The sequence below is a fragment of the Drosophila bipectinata genome, chromosome 2L (genome assembly GCF_030179905.1).
Source record: "Drosophila bipectinata strain 14024-0381.07 chromosome 2L, DbipHiC1v2, whole genome shotgun sequence".
Classification (NCBI taxonomy): domain Eukaryota; kingdom Metazoa; phylum Arthropoda; class Insecta; order Diptera; family Drosophilidae; genus Drosophila; species Drosophila bipectinata.
The window spans coordinates 21,913,089-21,931,424 of record NC_091736.1 but is presented as its reverse complement, the minus strand read 5'-3'; the positions used below and the strand labels follow the sequence as shown (position 1 = coordinate 21,931,424).

The following is an 18,336-nucleotide window of genomic DNA, read 5'->3' as shown; positions in this document are numbered from 1 at the left end:
CAAATAACACAAATATTAAGGCCTACTAATAAATTTAGAAATTGTGTTTCCGGGCAAAACTATAATAATAAAAAATTTTAAATTAAAAATAACGACAATTTTCGACAGTCGTTCTTCATTATAAACATGCATTTAAATTAAATAAAATGGTTAGTTTTAAAAAGCTGCTTTAATGTTTTTTGTTCTATCTCTTATCTATTTTATTTTTATATAGGAAGACCCCCTTTAATTTTACATCTCTAACGCATAGCGTTTACCAGCACTGAAAAAATAAACGAAGAGCGAAGTGTATTTTTCAGCTTTTGATGTACAATTCTGCGATGGACAAGGACTCTGACAGCACTGTCACATCCTTGGACGAGAACACAGAGAACTTCTGCCAAAATCCCACTCGAGACATCCTCGCCGAAGGAATCACAAATCTCTTCAAGCCGACCATCGAGAAGCTGGACGAGCGGGTGGCCACAACAGTCCAATTGCAGGCGGAGCTGAGGGGTCAGCTGGAAGCACTATCTGCTCAACTGAGGGACATCGAACGGGCACAGAGCCAGATTCCTGAGTTTGCTGACAAGGTCAAGGAACTTCTGAATGTGAAGCACAAAGTGACTGTGATAAGTAACGTTCTGGGAACAAGTCAAGAGAGGCTCACGGGGCTGCATAAACTAATCGAAAAGGAGCAACGCAGGCGACAAGCTCTTTTGGATTCTGCTATCAGCACAAACATATCGTAGACCAGCCAAGATGGAGACGCCCTACACCGACCACCTGACCCGAGAGGACTATGAACATGTCTATGAACCTGCCGAGGACTCTTTTCTTTTGCTCGACGCTTTAGAAAAAGATTTGGATTTTTTAGAGCAATTGAAGCCGAGTCTTTGTGTTGAAATTGGATCTGGTTCGGGAGTTATAATATCTGCTTTGGCCAAAAAACTCGGCATGGACTCAATCTGCCTGGCCACTGATATCAATCTTAAAGCGTGTGATGCAACAAGAAGAACAGCTGTCCGCAATGAAGCCCGCGTGTGCTCCATTCGCTGCAATCTAACAGATGCATTACGTCCGCGTACCGTTGACATCCTTCTGTTCAATCCACCATATGTAGTCACCAGCGATGAGGAGCTTCAAACTCAACGGTTTAATGCAGATGCCGAACCTTCAACTGAACGCAATTTGGTTTTCTCATGGGCGGGCGGGAAGGATGGCAGACGCATCACGGACGTTCTACTTAATAAACTAGATGATGTTCTCTCTCCGGCAGGAGTTTTATATCTGCTCCTTTTACAGGAAAACAAGCCTAACGAAATTATTAAACATCTTGAAAGTCTCCATTTTAGGGCTATTAAGTTCCTGGAACGACGTATTCCTGGTGAATATTTGCACATTCTGAAGGTTACCAGGTCGTCAACATGACGTGCAATTATTACAATTCTATGTAATACTTCTAATTTGTTTATAAATTCGTTTTTATTAAAAATTGTAGACGTATTTAAATAATAAAAAAAAAAATATAAAATATTTACTTCTACTATTTGTCGAGTAGACAATTTCTACATACTACATAATTTTTTTATTTTTCCAATTCAAATTCTAAACTGAAAATTCATCCCCTTATTCAATAATTTTATTTATGCACATCTGTAAACTATTGTCAAAAAAATATAAAGTTGATTGAAATAAAATACATTTGGACATACAGCCAAAGGGGGTAACTCCATTGTTATAAACTTAATAACGTTCTTCCCAAACAAGTTCTCAAAATTGAACTAAAATTTGTAAGCGTCAAAAATACCATATTTCCATTTCTTTACACATATGTACTAATTTTTAGAACTTCTTCCAGCCTTTTTTATGTATTTTCAATCCCACCCAGATTGATGAAAATTGGTACATATTCCGAACCCCCGAAATGTTCACAAAAAGAGGGAGGAGACCGTGTTTGCCAACACTTTATAACAATGGCCAATCAATGAATTATGTACCTTTAGATCCTACCCCTACGCTTCAGTTCCAACACAATTCGTACTTAGGGGGTTGTTGCCCCGCCCAAAAGACAATGCTCGCATGATAAAAAAAAAAACAGCCCCAAAACCAATGAAACAAACTTCTATTGGCATCAATTTGATGTCAATCTGGTATCTACGTATGGTTTCTCTTTTACGTAATTACATAAATTTATTTCATCGTTTCAAAATGTTCCATACTCTCTTTTCGATACGTTGTTTCTATCATTTCGTTTTTATCATTTCACTACTACTGGATGTTATTATTTTGTTTTTCGAAAATACATACGTTATTTACAAAAAATTCATGGCTCTTCAACATTATCTGATAACGCTTATTCGTCAGCAAATAAATTAGTTTTAATTTTATTATCCAGCTTTTGATACTAAATTTAAGCTTAAAGGCTTTAAATGCCCTTCGCTGTTTAATCTGGGTCAGTGGATTTACTGTATATAAGTTTACTTTTGTTTATGGTGTATGTTGGTGTTTATTGGAGAATAGCGTTGGGGGACTTTGGGAGGCACTCCAATGCTGAGTACCTTGATTGACCAAATGTGCACATTTCTTTGATAAATATCAGTCATTATATTTTGACAACTCTGTATTTGTATAAATATGTTCTTGAATACCCTTACTATAGATATTTGTAACATTAAAAGTTTATTTCTTGCTCTTTTTTGTTTTGTGGATCAGTTTTTACAATTTACAAATGAGTAAGGATTATCGATTTGCGGGCACAATTTTCAACAGAAAAATGAACCTTTCATACTAATACTGACATAAGTACTTAAAATTAAGCATAACTAACATCTAAATGCTGAAAAGAAATAGGTTAGAAACCAAACTTCCCGGTGTTTTCTCTTCCCTTATTTTTTTTTCAAAACACTCCCCAAAAGCGAAGACCAAGAACGTTGCAGTCCGTGGGAGGGTGTGAAGGGTGGTAGCACTTCTGCATGGCCACAGTGAGTGTACAGTGAATGCGAAAAGTTTCAAACCATAGCTAAAACTAATGTCATCGAATGTATGTCGGGAATTGTAGTCCGTTCTGATTTATTTAAATAAAATTTTTATGTTTTATTTGTTTTGTATTTAATTGCATTTGCCGTTTCTTTTTCATTTTGAATTTTTGTATTTTTTCTTTCGATCATTCATAAATGTAACGTCTAATTTTAATAATGAATTTCAATAATTTGTGTGGATGTGTCTGTGTATAATTCATGGGCCTTGTTTACGCTACTTTTATAATCTTTGTATATATTTTTACGCATAAGCTTTGCGTTTAAATTAGGACTTATAACATAAAGGAAAGAAAGATTTTGGTTTTGTTTTTTTTTTTTTTTTGTTGTATACAGTGGGGATGTTTACTTTTTGTCGGTTGTCGTAAAGATTAATTTTATACGAACATGCCTTGAATTACAATTTTTGTTGGTTTTGTAGTTTTTTATAAAAAAAAGTACACATAAAATACAATTAAAATAAGGTAAGAAATAAAAAATTATTTCTTAAACATAAAAATTATATACTTTTGCGATTTTTTTGTGGTTTTTTTTTACTCTCCTTGTGGTTTATTTTCTGGTTGTTGGTTTGTTTTTTTTTTTTGTATTTGTTTTGTTTTGCTTGTAACTTTTATTTATTATTAATTTAATTTTTTTTTTTTTTTGTATTTTTGACTACATTATTATTACGCCTGATCGTCCGAGCCGGAGCCGTCATCGTTATCATCGTCATCGTCTAAATTATAAGGAGAAATTAGTTAATTAGTTGTCTCGAACATTCCACAAATCATATTAGGACTCACCATCACATTCAATATCGTCCTCCTCGCCATCGTAGGGGATGTCATATTCGTCGCTCTCAATTTCACTGTCGCCCTCGATGAGTTCTTCCAGAACCTCTTCCTCATCGGAATCACCATCAGCAGCCTTCTTGGCTTTCTTTGATTCGGCGGATTTAGCCTAAAGAGAGAATACATAAGGAAAATGAGCAAAGGTTTGGTTTAATTTTCAGCGATAACGAATAGGGTCCCATGCGCCCAACTCAAACCCACACATCTCCTTGATCAAGGGCATCCCATTCCCCATTTTTGCGGTGCGTGTGTACATAGTCATAAAATGTATATTTTCAGCCCACAAACAGGCAGCCAAGAAAATCGTTATTTTCGCCGTAAAATATTTAAAAATGCGCGCGCCAACCTAATTCGCTGCGGCAATGAGAGAGGATGGGTCTGAGAGAAAATTACATGAGCAGCTGTGTTACATGAGCATATAGAACTTAATAGGCGGCACATTTACCACATAGAGAAAAAACAATAAGCGACGCCGACTGCGACATATGTATCCGCATCCGTGAGATACGAAACGAATCGAAAGCAAGCAAGCCAAGCGTGCCATGTAAGATAGAGCGGAAGAAAAAGAGAAATAAAGAGAGTGCTGCGAGCGGTCCCAGACACAGAAACTGTACCTGAGAACTCGTCACGACAAAGTTGCATGAATGAATCCCTCTCTGTCTCTCTGTGACAGCTGCTGCAGTAAAAAAAAGGCGCAAAACAGCAACACTCTCGTGCTCGTGCGTGGGCTCACCTCTGCTAGCCAACCAACAACAACCATCCTCACTGGAATGCTATGGAACGGTATATAAGCGGTCACGTTCCCAAATCAAAGAGTAGCCGCAATACATGGCCCTATTTACAGGACTGTTACAAAGCTGCGAAACAAGCGGCTTGGTGAAGTATGTGCGAAATTGATCCCAATCCACCTAGGCCCTCTTCCTTACCATTCTCTTACAACACAAGTCACGAGACTAGGAACCTAAGTAATGGAAATTGTAGGGAAGCAACCGTATCTGTCCGCTACTATCACCCAGAAACATATACTCTGGGGAATGAATCAATTACAAACACTATCCATAATTACCTATCAATATATTAGAGTGTTAGAATCTGTCATATCTATACGATACTATCCCAAGTAAGGTATGTACGTATACGAACATGCTTTAGGAATGGATTCAGTGTTAGCATTTCTGAGCATAAGAATATACCTTACTTTCTACGAAAAACTATTTTTCATTCTGCCTTTATTCCCTCTATAACATCCCTTATAGATAAAAATGGGCTCTACAACGCCGGGACACCCTGTAGAACAGTCTTGTTTTATGTACCAAAATAAATACGCATAAAGCAGAGCACAAAATAGAAGATAAATGTAAGCACAAACGCAAACAGACAAACGTCCAAGTATATGTACAATTACGACAAAATAAGAGAGCGCTCGGGTTGGGGGAGTGTGAGAGTCTTTGAACGATGAGGCGTAGAGTTGCCTACTCTCGGAGAGGGTGCACGAAGAGCGCGCGCTCCCGTTAAACTGTACATTTTTATTTCGAGTTTGAGTTTGTAAATCGCTTGATTTGCCAATTTGTGTGCCTACTGACCGAACTATTTTATTTTTATCAGGCTATGTGCTGCTGCTCGATTATGGAATGTGGGGGCATTCAGTTCCCCAAACCCCCTCCTTCCTTGGAGCGCATTTTTCATAATGTTGCAAAACACAACACGTCTTATTTACCGGCCGGCAATGTTTTCATTGAGAGAGTGCATGGGCATTGCAGTAGCATGTATACAATGAATAAGGCCAAGACAACGAGTTGGGCCTCTACATATCTATTGCTTATCCTAACAATGAATTATTCTATGTATGTAGTATTTTTTGGCTTCGACCTCGCGGTCACGTCAATGTTAATGACTTTCCTAGGAATTAGTTGCAGCAGTATAGGGTTTTTCCACTCCCATCCCACTCCTGACTAACTGTAAGCTCAAGTCCCTAACTCTAGGTTAGCTCTTTAACCTCGATTTGAACCTAACAACAATAATCTTCGATTACCGACCCTCTATCGGAGCGCTGTTAATCGTAAACAACACACTGTGGCAAATGGAATAAGTGCGCGCTCTCCCGTTCTCTCGCTCTTCTCGTTTAAGTATATAAGCCACTGAGAGAGCCCGCTGAGGAAAAACGTGTGTGTATCTATTTCTAGAACTTTTCTCACTACGAAAAGTGGAACTCGCGATGTTGAAGTGAATCATTTTGGGAATTTTAGCGCGTAAACAAATCAAACTTACTTCGGCAGGCCTCTTGGTGCCTTTCACTGATTCCTTTGCGGGGGCAGCAGCGGCGGCGGCATCCTCGCCGTCCTTCGCCGTACCGTTATCGGCCGCATCTCCAGCGGCGTCGGCCGCGGGGGCCTTATCCTCGGCGGCGGCCTTTGCTTTAAGATCGTCCTTCACAGCGGCGACATCGTCCGCTGCTACCTTCTCAACTGCAACATCCCCATTGTTTTGTTGTTCTGTGGCTGCCGACATTTTTTTGTTTTTTTTTTTTTTTCTTCCGGAACTTGGATAATTTGAATAGAGTCGAATCGATAACGATTTAGCAGTTTCTGTGTGAAGAACAGGAGTGGATTTTTGATTGTGAATTATTGCTGTCTGAAGAACAGGAGTCGATTTTTGGTTATTCACAAAAGATCAGCGCAAAACACTCGGGGAACGACAGTGGGAACCGCACCGCACGAAGTACACAAACACATTAGCTGCTCCTCAGCTGCGTCCTGTGTATTTAAGCCCGCGCTTTCGTCGTCTTTCTTTTCTCCCTGTCGTTCACCCTCTCTCTTTCGCTCGCTCTCTGACGCGGGTCGCTTATCTCTCTCCCACGCAGCGGCCACGCTCTCAATGCAATACACTGAAAAACCTCCGCGGGATTTGTACAGCCGCAGTCGATGGCGGCAGCGCCGAGAGAGAGGACAACAACAACAGCACCAGTATTGGAGCGCCCCAGAGCCAGCGAAAGATTTTCTAACATTTTGCAGTGATTTTTTGTTCGATTCAGTTTATATAGTATAGGAAGGTCTATCAGCAGGCTGGCCCGCAATATTCTAAACTAAAAGGATTGTATGAAGAGCAGGGCCCGCTTATAGACCCCCAAATATTGGTATTTTAGTTTTTGTCCTGACCACCGATATGTTTACCCGTCGACGCCTCGTACAAGACTAAACTTGCCAACGTTCGGATGACTACAATTTTCCGTTTGCTTCTTCTTCATCAAAATTGGTCGATACAGTTTTTCGCCTATATCTCGGATACCTTTGTTTGAATCGGGTCTGAAATCAATCGAGGCTATAGCTTAGTGTATCCTCTTCATTATGAGGCTTTTTCCGAGTCGCTTCGATCAAAACAAGATAGGGAATTGACAAGTTGAGTGGGTTTCTTGATTAATTCCATACAAAATCTGCTTGGGTTTCGTGAGTACAGTTGTCAGCGTGTTTGGCGCTAAATTTGAAAATTGCCGGCCGTGTAGAGTGCGCACCACCGTTGGATGGATGACTAGTCTAGGGGTGAAGGTGGATGGAAGGGGGTGTGCAGTGCAGTCACTCTTTGGCGGTTGGTCTGTCGGAGGCGCCAATGGGCGGGCTTGTGCGTGAGAAAGCCTCGGCGCTGTTGTTGCCGTTGCTGATAGGAAGAAGTGTTGCAGCGTTGTTGCTGCAGATGTGTTGTATTTGTAAGTTGAGTGAGAGGGAGCGCCTTTTCGTTCTTATTTATAGAGTGGACCAGCGTGGGCAGCAATGTCTTTCCGGATTGGGGTCAATTGATTAGTGAAGTGCGGGAAAAAGCAGGTGATTTCCACGGTGGATCTATTTTTACGATTATAAAGATTTAATTGTTCAAAATTGGCAGAACAATAACGCAGCAAATGACTAGCATTTAAATTTAAAATGTACATACATACGTACATATAGAATAATATTTTTCAATGTTTTTGGTTAAAACGCCTAATTAAAGAAATGTTAATTATTCAAATATTATGAAAATATTAAGGAAGAACAAGAGTTATTCATTTTTCGTTTAATGACAACATGTTTATTAAATGACCAATAATATTTTACTTGTTTAATTTTCATAGTTAATATTTAAGTGTGGCTCATATTCGAACATGGTTCACCCGAATTCTTGATTCCGTGCCATGCCATTCTGTAGATCTCGCATTTGTGCGCCGGCTATTTCATGGTTCTGTTCGTTACAATCGGCCAAATATTTTCAGAAATTATACGAGAATTGCCGACTCAGCTACAAAATATAATCTGGTTATCAAGAGCAACATTTTTGCATTTAAATTTATGTATTTGTTTATATTTTTTTATAAAACTTACACAAACTCTGAAAATTATTATTGCAAGGATGAATGAGTTTCCTGCATAATTTAATAACGGTACTCTCTAGTCGAGATCTGTCAGTTCAGAAATATTTCTTAGCTATTTTTGTGCAAAGAGTATACATATGTATGTAAGTTTTCTTTCGTCGACAGAGCGTCGGGGTCGCTAATTAAGGGGTTATATACAGTTGTACCGCGCAAAAATATGTATTTTTATCGATTTTTTTTTGACACCATAGAAAATATTTATGAAAAATGTTTTACCGACGTTGTTTAGTACATGTTTCTATGTACTTAATTAAATTTTTTCATAAAAAGATATTACATAACAAAAATGTTATAGCCGAATTCCCGAATCGTCTTTTTTCGATGGTGTCTTGCGGTGGACATGATTTCTCGAAAACGGTTCATCCGAAATCCAAAATTCAAAAAAGTTTAGTTAGTATTTTGTATTATCTAGTCCGTGAACGAGGGATTTTTTAAAATTTTGATTAAAAAAAAAATGGCGACGTTTGAAACAAAAAATTTACTTTTTCAAGGTATAAGATTTTCGTTTTTTGTGCTTTAAAAAGGGAGTTTTCAAAAAAATGGAAAATCCCTCGTTCACGGACTAGCTAATATCATAATAAATATGTGGTCAAAATTTGGTGTTGATCGGATTAGTAGTTTTTTAGTAATCGTGTCCACCGCAAAGGTAATTTCCCAAAAAAAAGATTCTGAGATAATCGCGTTTAAAGTTTCAAGTTTGTTCAAGTTTTATATGCAGATAGTGTGCTATAAATAGCTACAGCTTCGGATCTAATGCTCCGATCGTTATCAATTTTTGTGGGAGTACACCCAATAGAATATACTTAAAGAATATGCAATAAAAAAAAAATCGATTTTTTCATATATCACAACTGTATATAACCCCTTAAAGCCGGCGAACCTGTTCTGAGGCATCGGCGGTGGTAAACACCTGTAATCGCGAGCACTCCATTGAGTTATCACATATTTGAGCAGCCAAGGCAGCAGCAACAGTGATGACTTTTCGCTGACCGTTGCTGATAAGCTGATTTGCGCCGTCGTTTTGCAATGTGGTTTTTGGCTTTTCTTGCCTTGTGGCTTTCTTCTTTCTTTCCGCCCTCTCAGTCTTCATCCAAGTGGCTTTCGGTTTGTTTCCCCACAAGATTTTGCGCTTTGGCCCATTGTGGCGATATGAATCAGATTCCACATGAAGCTTCGAAGACTCCCAGTGCCTCTCTGGTCAGTGAACAATGGTATCTAGATATCAGAAGAGAACCTGTGCCATTTTCTCGCCGAATAGAAGATACCGGGGTGTTGCAATTCTTTCAAATTCAAGGTTAATCAGTATCTCAAAAAAAGAAGCTGAAAAAATGAAATACAGGAAAGGAGAAACGATATTTAACCTTTGTGGAAAACAACACATCTGCCAAATGTCCATAACCTAACCTAAGTTTATTGCACTGCATTGAATCTTTTGTTCCTTGTAAAACTTTAAAAACGCAGTTTTAGGTTTTTAAGACAATATCTCAACCTAACATTCCATTTTTTCCCAGTGCACCCTACGCATTTCGTCATTACGTTGCTGTAGCATAAAGGTGTGAACGATCACATGTACAAGCGGGTACCTCATTTACAACCAGTGCTAATATACATACATACATATCTGTAATGAGGTTGTTAGGCTTTCATGGGAAGTAAGAATCGGTTGGGTCATTTTTTAACACCTTATTTAAACTTTTTATTTTTTGATACATATTTTTTCCCCTAAAGACACTTTTTCTATTGATTTTACTGAAGAGAATTAATAGCTTATTACCCTATAAACTTTATAGTGGTTATTTTTATAAATTTTTTAATAATATGCGTTTACTTTACTTTGATACTTTTGCGGATAAAATTAAATGAGGACTATAATAAAATTCAAGGGTATTCAAACTTTGCCACGGCATGCTTTCCTGTCTCGTTCCTACAAAAATACATACTCAACCGTTTTAGGGTATATTGACTTCTTGGGAATTTATGCCTCAGAGAAATACTAAGACCAAAGCATAGACAAAGAATATACACAATTTTTTACTTTGGATGAAAAACCTTAATGTATGGTAGAAATATAAGGTCGTTAGGATGAAGTAAGCTTGATAACTTCTATTTATTTTTAAAACAAAATTACAAATATGTACATAATAAATATTTTTGTTTGTAGAAAATCAATAGTTTTTCATTAAAAAAAAAATGGGATTTTCGGCATTTTATGAGGCATGGTTTAGTTTGATTATACGGATTCGCATTTACATAGCTAATATTCATAGTCCAGGCCCTCATAAGGTGCCTCGGGTATTTGTAAGAAATACATAAACAGGTTTACGACTCGATTAGAGCGACTGTTGAGTCTAACGACTTTTGTTGGCCAGATAGGCGGTTGGCTTGGTCTGGCTCCAACTTCGGTTGAAGTCTCAAAGACTTTCGGAAAGCCCTCTCGTATCTCGTTTAACCGGCATGTGCTAATGTTGTCTCGAGAGTGCCGGGTGGTACATGTATTCTTGGCAAACTGCTCTCACTTGTTCACCCGTTTTACCTACGTCAACCTCCGGCTCAAACGCAATTATTAAAATTAATTTAAACAGCCCCATTGTCTTCGATTCTCAATAGCTCACTACTTGGCTCCCACCGTTGCGGGAACGTGCGGACTAAGGGAGGTGAATGGCGATTCGTATCCCTGAGTGGCACCCGTGACGTAGGAACGAAAGGAGTGACCTGAGGAATGGGCATCCATGAATGAATCATTCTGGTAAAAGATGAGCCAAAATGGGATCATAGACAGCGTGTGGCTGGGTACTAGAAGGCACTTTGAAAATAAACTGCTGCGAGTGGATTTCCCGCGTCCGTTTATTTGTGTGTTTTAGTTTGAACGGGCTTGTTGAGGCTCACCCAAAAAACCGTTTATTTTTAAAATAATTAAATTTTTATGTGTATGTATTGGGAATGCTACATTGGCATACATCTTACATACACTTCCATGTTTTCGACTGAGCGCCTGAGGTAATAGGTTATTAAAAATGTCAAAGGTGGGTTGTAAAATTGAAAAAAAAAATTAGATTAGCCTTTTAAAGGCACGAAAGCTTTGACTTTATTTCTTTGCCTACGGATGATCTATATTATTATTTCCGTAAAATGTGCGAATAGTTAAAAAATTGTCTTCAAATTTACCCGCCATTTGGTGAACCACTTTTGGGGGGCTAGTTCAGAAAGATTGAAACCATTTGTCATTTCCTAAAAAAAAGAATAGTTTTTTATGAAATATTTTAGCTGCCACCTTTCGGTAATGACTGCGTTAAAATCAGATCCAAAAGGGTGAAACATTGTAAGCATAATTTTTTTCCCCTACATAAACGTCGTTTGGCATTTTTGAATACTGTTTTGCAGCATTTTTCAACACACATTTGGCGTCAAACACAGGGTTGCGTTTCTAGCAAGACGTCTAATGACCTTGCCCTGACATTGCCGCAGACAGCAATTGCGGTGGAGAGAATTTGCGGCATAATCAGCAGTCATATTCAGGACATTGCTAGCACGCTCAAAAAAACTCTTAAAAATGGCTTTTAACAAACTAAGCATCGAAAGTTTGGAATTAGATGGAAAGCGGGTGCTGATGCGGTAATTCTAAAAACTTTTAAAAGTCAAACCAATCCTTCATATAAATCCGTTGCATAAACTCAAAATTTCTTTTTTAGAGTGGACTTTAATGTTCCCATCAAGGAGGGCAAGATCACCAGCAACCAGCGCATTGTGGCTGCTCTGGACAGCATAAAGTTGGCCCTGTCAAAGAAGGCCAAGTCCGTAGTGCTAATCTCCCACCTGGGTCGTCCGGATGGCAACAAAAACACCAAATATACTCTGGCTCCCGTCGCTGAGGAGCTAAAAACTCTGCTGGGCCAGAACGTAACGTTCCTGAACGATTGTGTGGGCAATGAGGTGGAGGCTGCCTGTAAGGATCCCGCTCCTGGCTCTGTTATCCTTTTGGAGAACGTCCGCTTTTATGTTGAAGAGGAGGGAAAGGGCGTCGATGCCAGCGGGGCTAAAGTAAAGGCCGATCCTGCCAAGGTGAAGGAGTTTCGCGCCAGCCTTGCCAAGTTGGGCGATGTCTACGTGAATGATGCCTTTGGCACGGCCCACCGTGCCCACAGTTCCATGATGGGCGATGGTTATGAAAAGCGAGCTGCAGGTCTGCTCCTTAACAAGGAGCTTAAGTACTTCTCTCAGGCTTTGGACAAGCCACCAAATCCCTTCCTGGCCATCTTGGGCGGAGCAAAGGTCGCCGACAAGATCCAACTTATTGAAAACTTGCTGGATAAGGTTAATGAAATGATCATTGGTGGTGGCATGGCCTTCACTTTCCTCAAGGTCCTCAATAACATGAAGATTGGAGGCTCCCTGTTTGACGAGGAGGGCTCTAAGATAGTCCAAAATCTGGTGGCGAAAGCCAAAAAGAATAATGTCCAGCTGCACCTTCCCGTGGACTTTGTTTGTGGTGATAAGTTTGCAGAGAACGCTGCTGTAAGCGAAGCCACCGTGGAGGATGGTATTCCCGACGGGCACATGGGTCTGGATGTGGGCCCCAAAACTCGGGAGCTCTTCGCAGCTCCCATTGCCCGCGCGAAGCTGATCGTGTGGAACGGGTAAGCCTATGATTTAGCTTTTATATTTCTTACTTTAATTCGTTTGTGTAACTTTTCATGTTGACAGACCACCTGGCGTTTTCGAGTTCCCAAACTTTGCCAATGGTACAAAGTCGATTATGGACGGTGTGGTGGCGGCCACCAAGAACGGCACTGTTTCCATCATCGGCGGCGGTGATACTGCCTCGTGCTGCGCCAAGTGGAACACGGAGGCTCTTGTCTCGCATGTGTCTACTGGTGGCGGGGCGTCCCTGGAGCTTTTGGAGGGCAAGACACTGCCAGGCGTGGCCGCTCTGTCTAGCGCCTAAAAACCCAAAGACAAATATCTCTGGCTATATTATTTGTATATTTTTAAGCACAATACCACTATGTAAAAGTTCAAGTTTAATCTTTAAACTATTTGTTGCATAACCATTACATGTTTGAATATGCATGTCAAATAAAGGAATTTTAGTTTACTTGCGAGCAAAGTTGGTGTTCATGGAGGAGGCGGTGCGTTGTATGTTGTTCAGGTTGGCCCGTATGCGATCGCCGATTGAGTTCTGGTTAGCTATCGCCTTCTTAACCTCCTTGTTTATAAACTCCTTGTCGAATTCGCGTTCTTGGTGTTGGGCTTCCTCCTTAGCGTATGCCTCTCGGTGTTTGCGCACCGCCTGGCTGCGATCTGCCTCTCTCCAGGTGGCATTGTCCATCATCTCGCGCAAGCGGGCTTCCCGATCAGCTTGGCTAAGCTTGGGTTTTCCACCGTGTCGGCCGGGAGGGGAAGAACGCTTGGATGGAGGATCCCTGTTTCGGCTTTGGGGTTGTTGTCTTGTGCAATAAAGTTGGGGACTGCTTGTGCTGGTTGAGCGATTCTCGGGACTCCTGCTCCTGTGTCTCTCTCGATGCAAGGAAATATTTTTTCTTCCGTCGGTACTTTTGCTTCTCCTGGTTCGCCTCGCCTCCGGACTCCTCCTCCTCTCTCTCCTCTTTTCAGGACTTCTCCGGCTTTCACAGCTTTTTTCCAAATTCCTGTCCCTTTTCCTACTTTCCTGTGGGCTGCGACTCCTACGTCGCGCGTTTCTATCTTCATGACTCCTACTCCTTCCTTTACGCCTTTGGTCTTGATATCTGGAAGCCGGACTTCTGCTTCGTCGGGGCCTCTGCGGACTTTCCCGGCTTCTTATCCAGGATTTTTTTTGTTCTTCTGATTCGATATGGCTTTCTTCACTGCTGTGGCCACTTTTCCTCTTGGATTTTTTTGTCTTTTTTTTTTTAGTAGCCATGTCAAGTTGTTTTGATATAGTGCGATATTTTGCATCCAAAAGTTTTTCTAGTTTGAGCTCACTATTGTGGGAATCTCCTTTAAGTTTGCTAACTTGGCGAGCCAACTTTCGGTCTAAATCCTCATCAGAGTTACTATCGCTACTTGAGTCCCCATCATCACTCGAATTTCTACTCTTTTTCTTCTTTTTTTTAGATTTTTTGCTTTTTTTTGATTTTTGTTTCTCATTGGCGACTTTTAGGTCTTGCTCAGTTTTAAGGATTCGATGAATTTCCTTTAGCTTAACGGGATTCTCCAGAAGTTTGCGCCGTGATTCCATTTCACGTTGTTTAATGAGCATAAGCGGATCTTCGAGAGTCTTCCGCTGTAAGTCCACTTGCTCATTCGACTGCAAGTTGCGGTACTGTCTGATGGAGAAGGGAACGCACTCGTGCTCAACATGGTTGATCGACTGCTTGACGCCTATTACGTTCTGCTCCTGACGTCGCTCCTCGGCTTGAAGCGTCTCAAAGGACTTGTCGATCTTTCGTCCGAGAAGGTACTCCTCGCGGTTAATAAGCTCGGTGCTGTCTGAATCAGAAAATAACTAAGTAACTCAGTAACTTAGCAGGCCTTGTGAAAATAATACATACTTTTGTACATCCATTCCAACTTAGCCTCGCCGGCAGCTCCACCACTTCCGGACAGCACTCCACTGCTCTCGCCTAGTCTCTTTAGTTCTTCTCTGTCCCGCTCCTCGTTTATTTCCTTTCGGAGGTCTTGCAGTTTCTGTTCCTCCATTTTTGCTTGCTCCTCTGCCTTCCAAACACGCTCCTGATTTTTCATTGTGTTTGGATGCCATGATTTTTTCAGATTCTATGGAAGAGTTCTATTGATTTCAGTTTTTTATTTGAATAGATGTGAAAAACTCACCAGATCCCCGCCACCCATGGTTGCGGTGCCTTAAATGCACAGGGAAAATAACTTATTTTAAATAAGAATAATGAGAATGTTTTGTTTCCCTCCTTTTAGACGTTCTCATCAGATGGTACGGTTTGGAGTTGCCAGACTGTTTAAGGCAGAGTGACCAAGCTTTTAGTGGCCAGGGTAAATGTTACAAAAAAAAGGAATCCAGTTTGGGCGTAGCCGAAGTTCTTATACTCTGGCATTTCAGCTCGGACATATATCGAAAATATCTGTTATAGTTGGCCGATGCTTATATAAATCAGTAGATGACCATCTGATGGATCAGTTTGCCAAACATAGAATCCGTATAAAGTTTCAACCTTTCATCTTCAAAAACATGAAAGTTTGGTCATTTCCGATCGTTTAGTTATATAGCCGCTGTAGGGTAGAGTCGGCCAATCCTTATGGTATGGATTGGTAGCTCGGATCAATTGACCAAAAAAAATATCCGTAGAAAATCCCATCTCTCTAACACAAAACACAGCAAAGTTATGGCATTTCCATACAAACATATATACACTTGCACACTGGAAGGGTAAAAAAAAAACATATAAATGGTAATATTATTTCTATTACTTAACTTTGAGTTGTCACTTCTTGTAACTCCTTCCATGTCCATTGCTGAAAGAATTGGAATGGGATTAATCGAGCCAAATCTTTATTCTCAACGCCAGGGCCGTAGCTAGAGCCTCGGGGGCCCTGGGGCTACAAGTAAATTTGGGGCCTCCTATACGGAAGTCTTTTGCCCCGGTGGGGCCCCTTCCCTTCGGGGGCCCTTGGGCACCGCCCCACCTGCCCCATGCTAGCTACGGCCCTGCTCAACGCCTTTTTTCATATTTTCATCTTTGTGATTTTCATCACTTCTTTTTTCAAATCCGAAAAATAGTGGACTTGTTGGAGAAGAAAGGGACGAGTATTACAAAGTATGTATCTGCTGGAGAGGCCAAAACTCATGAACAGGCAAAGCAAATTTGATAAAAAAAAAAATCAAAAAATTAAGTTCAGTTAAATAAAAAACTTCCATGCAATATCAATTCTGTTTATAACCTTTAACCCTTAAATATTAAAGGAATATTTTTTCAAAATACCGTTTCAAAACTAATCAAAAAAGAACAAATAATAAATACTATTAAAAATTCCATGTTAGGTTCCAGCTACTCCATTTTGGGGTTTCAAAATTTTCAAATTTGATCATTAAAAAAAGTGTCCAGAATGTTTGTTGTTCATCGTCCTCTATTCCATTTGCAAAAACGGGTCTACCATTTAGGGCCACACAAATTACAGCCAAACTGCCTTGAAGTTCTTAAGTTTAAAAACTTAAACACTCGATTTTTTAGCAAAAAAAATGAGTGCCACAAAACCGGAAAGTCTGGGAAAAAAAAGTTGAGTTTAAAAAACGTTGATGTATCTGGAAAACGGGTATTTATGAGGCAAGAATATATAATATTATAATTTCCATTTTTATAAAATTGTAAGTAATTAAACAGAGTCGACTTTAACGTTCCAATGAAGGAGGGTAAAATAACAAACAATCAGCGAATTGTGGCGGCTATCCCAAGTATCAAGTATGCGTTGGAAAAAAAGTGCAAATCTTTGGTATGATTGAGTGCTCATTGCTATTTCAATGCATTACTTTTTAGTATATTTTATTCTATCTTACATCACGATGTATTTGCATACTATTATGTACATATAGCAAAGTTAAAAACAGTTTTAATTATTCGGCATGTGGTTCGTCTCCTACGTGGACTGACGACCACACTGATTTTCAACTCTTCTCAATCTGAACTCCAAATCTGAGTGAATCCAAATCTTCTCCCTATTTTTGTAAAAGGTTTTGGCCTCCCATCTGGGACGTCCAGATGGAAAGAAGAATAAAAAGTTCTCACTGGCGCCCGTGGCAAAGGAGCTGGAGAAGGTTTTGGGAAAGTCTGTGAAATTCTTGGACGACTGCGTTAGTGATCAGACCCTAGAAGCTGTAAAAAATCCTCCCGAAGGCAGTGTCTTCTTGTTGGAAAACCTACGGTTTTATGCAGAAGAAACTGGCAGTAGTAAGGGCGAAAACAAGAAGAAGGTAAAAGCTGATCCAAAGAAGGTCAAGGAGTTTCGTGAAAAACTGGCTAAAATGGGGGAAGTTTACGTTAACGATGCCTTTGGTACTGCCCATCGGCCCCATAGCTCTATGATGGGCGAATCTTACAAGTTGAGAGCATCGGGATTCCTCATGGACAAGGAACTGGAATACTTTGCTAGGGTTCTGGACAACCCGGCGAAACCATTTCTAGCGATTTTGGGTGGCGCCAAGATAGCCGACAAAATACCTCTGATTACCAATCTCCTTAATAATGTCCAGTCCATGATCATTGGTGGAGGCATGGCTTTTACTTTTCTTAAAGTTTATAAAAGTATGGAAATCGGGAAGTCTCTTTTCGACAAAGATGGATCCAAAATGGTAGAAGATATCATCTGCAAGGCGAAGGAAAAGAACGTAAAAATGATATTCCCAGTAGATATTGTCATTGCCAATAGTATGGATAAGCCGAGTGCAGTCGAAACAGTGGATGTAAGGGAAGGTATACCTAATGACATGATGGGCTTGGATGTTGGCAAAAAATCTAACGAGATTTTTGCCCAAGCCATTTGTGAATCCAAAACTATTGTGTGGAACGGTCCACCCGGTCTGTTTGAAGATGACAAATTCGCCAAGGGCACGAAATCCATGTTGGACGCCGTGGTTGAGGCAACAAAAAAGGGGGCGACTACAATTGTCGGTGGCGGTGACACGGCAACGGCTTGCAAAAAATTTGGAGGTGCGGATAAAGTCTCTCATGTTTCTACTGGGGGAGGAGCATCGCTAGAATTGTTGGAAGGAAAGCTCCTCCCTGGAGTGGCCGCACTTTCTGATGCCTAAAAAGTGCGCATTGACTTTTTTATCAAATAATGTATCATTTTATACATAAATTGAACTTCCTAAGAACTCCATTTAAGGGGACCCCCCCCATTCTCGATTTTAAATTTTGACGATTTTCAATGTGCTGGCAAATGAACATAAATTATTTTTTAGGGTTGTAACTGTGCTTACATATATTAAGACACAAAAAGGAAGAAAATCATTTCACAGAATTTTTTTTTGTTTTGTTTTTGTTGTTGTTTTTTGTGATCAAAGAAAAGCCCTTCTTTTCGGCGGCGCATGTGATTTCCGCTCACTGGAACATCTGAATCCAAAAATTCCAACGGGATTAGAAAA

General features: G+C 40.1%; 6 protein-coding genes and 1 long non-coding RNA gene across 7 annotated transcripts; 4 read left to right on the top strand and 3 right to left on the bottom strand.

Moving 5' to 3' along the window:
* Window positions 1-8: 8 nt before the first annotated feature.
* Window positions 9-731, top strand: Snapin (SNAP associated protein). Its single transcript, XM_017243960.3, has 2 exons — window positions 9-149; window positions 215-731. The coding sequence occupies exon 2, from the start codon at window positions 306-308 to the stop codon at window positions 729-731; it is 426 nt and encodes a 141-aa protein (XP_017099449.1). The 5' UTR covers window positions 9-149; window positions 215-305.
* Window positions 732-741: 10 nt separating this feature from the next.
* Window positions 742-1,695, top strand: HemK2 (HemK methyltransferase 2). The gene has a single exon (XM_043213937.2). It carries the CDS (start codon window positions 742-744, stop codon window positions 1,408-1,410), a length of 669 nt encoding a protein of 222 aa, XP_043069872.1. The 3' UTR covers window positions 1,411-1,695.
* A 1,321-nt stretch (window positions 1,696-3,016) lies between these two features.
* Bacc (nuclear regulator Bacchus) lies at window positions 3,017-7,139 on the bottom strand. The gene is made up of 4 exons (XM_017243958.3): window positions 7,003-7,139; window positions 6,116-6,432; window positions 3,800-3,956; window positions 3,017-3,732 (listed from the first exon to the last, which is right to left on the bottom strand). The coding sequence occupies exons 2-4, from the start codon at window positions 6,353-6,355 to the stop codon at window positions 3,683-3,685; spliced, it is 447 nt and encodes a 148-aa protein (XP_017099447.1). The 5' UTR covers window positions 6,356-6,432; window positions 7,003-7,139; the 3' UTR covers window positions 3,017-3,682.
* Window positions 7,140-7,897: 758 nt separating this feature from the next.
* Window positions 7,898-10,037, bottom strand: LOC138925946 (uncharacterized). The gene is made up of 3 exons (XR_011442209.1): window positions 9,127-10,037; window positions 8,197-8,298; window positions 7,898-8,113 (listed from the first exon to the last, which is right to left on the bottom strand). It is a non-coding gene; the product is annotated as an uncharacterized lncRNA (long non-coding RNA).
* Window positions 10,038-11,672: 1,635 nt separating this feature from the next.
* Window positions 11,673-13,338, top strand: Pgk (phosphoglycerate kinase). The gene is made up of 3 exons (XM_017243950.3): window positions 11,673-11,858; window positions 11,936-12,880; window positions 12,948-13,338. The coding sequence occupies exons 1-3, from the start codon at window positions 11,797-11,799 to the stop codon at window positions 13,186-13,188; spliced, it is 1,248 nt and encodes a 415-aa protein (XP_017099439.1). The 5' UTR covers window positions 11,673-11,796; the 3' UTR covers window positions 13,189-13,338.
* Cwc25 (CWC25 spliceosome associated protein homolog) lies at window positions 13,208-15,212 on the bottom strand. The gene is made up of 3 exons (XM_017243947.3): window positions 15,057-15,212; window positions 14,777-14,999; window positions 13,208-14,714 (listed from the first exon to the last, which is right to left on the bottom strand). The coding sequence occupies exons 1-3, from the start codon at window positions 15,072-15,074 to the stop codon at window positions 13,336-13,338; spliced, it is 1,620 nt and encodes a 539-aa protein (XP_017099436.2). The 5' UTR covers window positions 15,075-15,212; the 3' UTR covers window positions 13,208-13,335.
* A 960-nt stretch (window positions 15,213-16,172) lies between these two features.
* LOC108127108 (uncharacterized) lies at window positions 16,173-18,076 on the top strand. Its single transcript, XM_043213725.2, has 3 exons — window positions 16,173-16,519; window positions 16,577-16,685; window positions 16,924-18,076. The coding sequence occupies exons 1-3, from the start codon at window positions 16,302-16,304 to the stop codon at window positions 17,998-18,000; spliced, it is 1,404 nt and encodes a 467-aa protein (XP_043069660.1). The 5' UTR covers window positions 16,173-16,301; the 3' UTR covers window positions 18,001-18,076.
* Window positions 18,077-18,336: the final 260 nt, after the last annotated feature.

Coding starts and splice junctions, on each gene's coding strand:
- Pgk (XM_017243950.3), top strand. CDS start 11,797: ATGGCTTTTAACAAACTAAGCATCGAAAGTTTGGAATTAGATGGAAAG. Junction 11,859..11,935: donor GGAAAGCGGGTGCTGATGCG/GTAATTCTAAAA, acceptor TTTCTTTTTTAG/AGTGGACTTTAATGTTCCCA. Junction 12,881..12,947: donor AAGCTGATCGTGTGGAACGG/GTAAGCCTATGA, acceptor TCATGTTGACAG/ACCACCTGGCGTTTTCGAGT.
- Snapin (XM_017243960.3), top strand. CDS start 306: ATGTACAATTCTGCGATGGACAAGGACTCTGACAGCACTGTCACATCC.
- Bacc (XM_017243958.3), bottom strand. CDS start 6,355: ATGTCGGCAGCCACAGAACAACAAAACAATGGGGATGTTGCAGTTGAG. Junction 3,957..6,115: donor GCACCAAGAGGCCTGCCGAA/GTAAGTTTGATT, acceptor TTCTCTCTTTAG/GCTAAATCCGCCGAATCAAA. Junction 3,733..3,799: donor GGACGATATTGAATGTGATG/GTGAGTCCTAAT, acceptor CTTATAATTTAG/ACGATGACGATGATAACGAT.
- Cwc25 (XM_017243947.3), bottom strand. Junction 14,715..14,776: donor GTTGGAATGGATGTACAAAA/GTATGTATTATT, acceptor TTTCTGATTCAG/ACAGCACCGAGCTTATTAAC.
- HemK2 (XM_043213937.2), top strand. CDS start 742: ATGGAGACGCCCTACACCGACCACCTGACCCGAGAGGACTATGAACAT.
- LOC108127108 (XM_043213725.2), top strand. CDS start 16,302: ATGTTTGTTGTTCATCGTCCTCTATTCCATTTGCAAAAACGGGTCTAC. Junction 16,520..16,576: donor GGAAAACGGGTATTTATGAG/GCAAGAATATAT, acceptor GTAATTAAACAG/AGTCGACTTTAACGTTCCAA. Junction 16,686..16,923: donor AAAAAAAGTGCAAATCTTTG/GTATGATTGAGT, acceptor TTTTTGTAAAAG/GTTTTGGCCTCCCATCTGGG.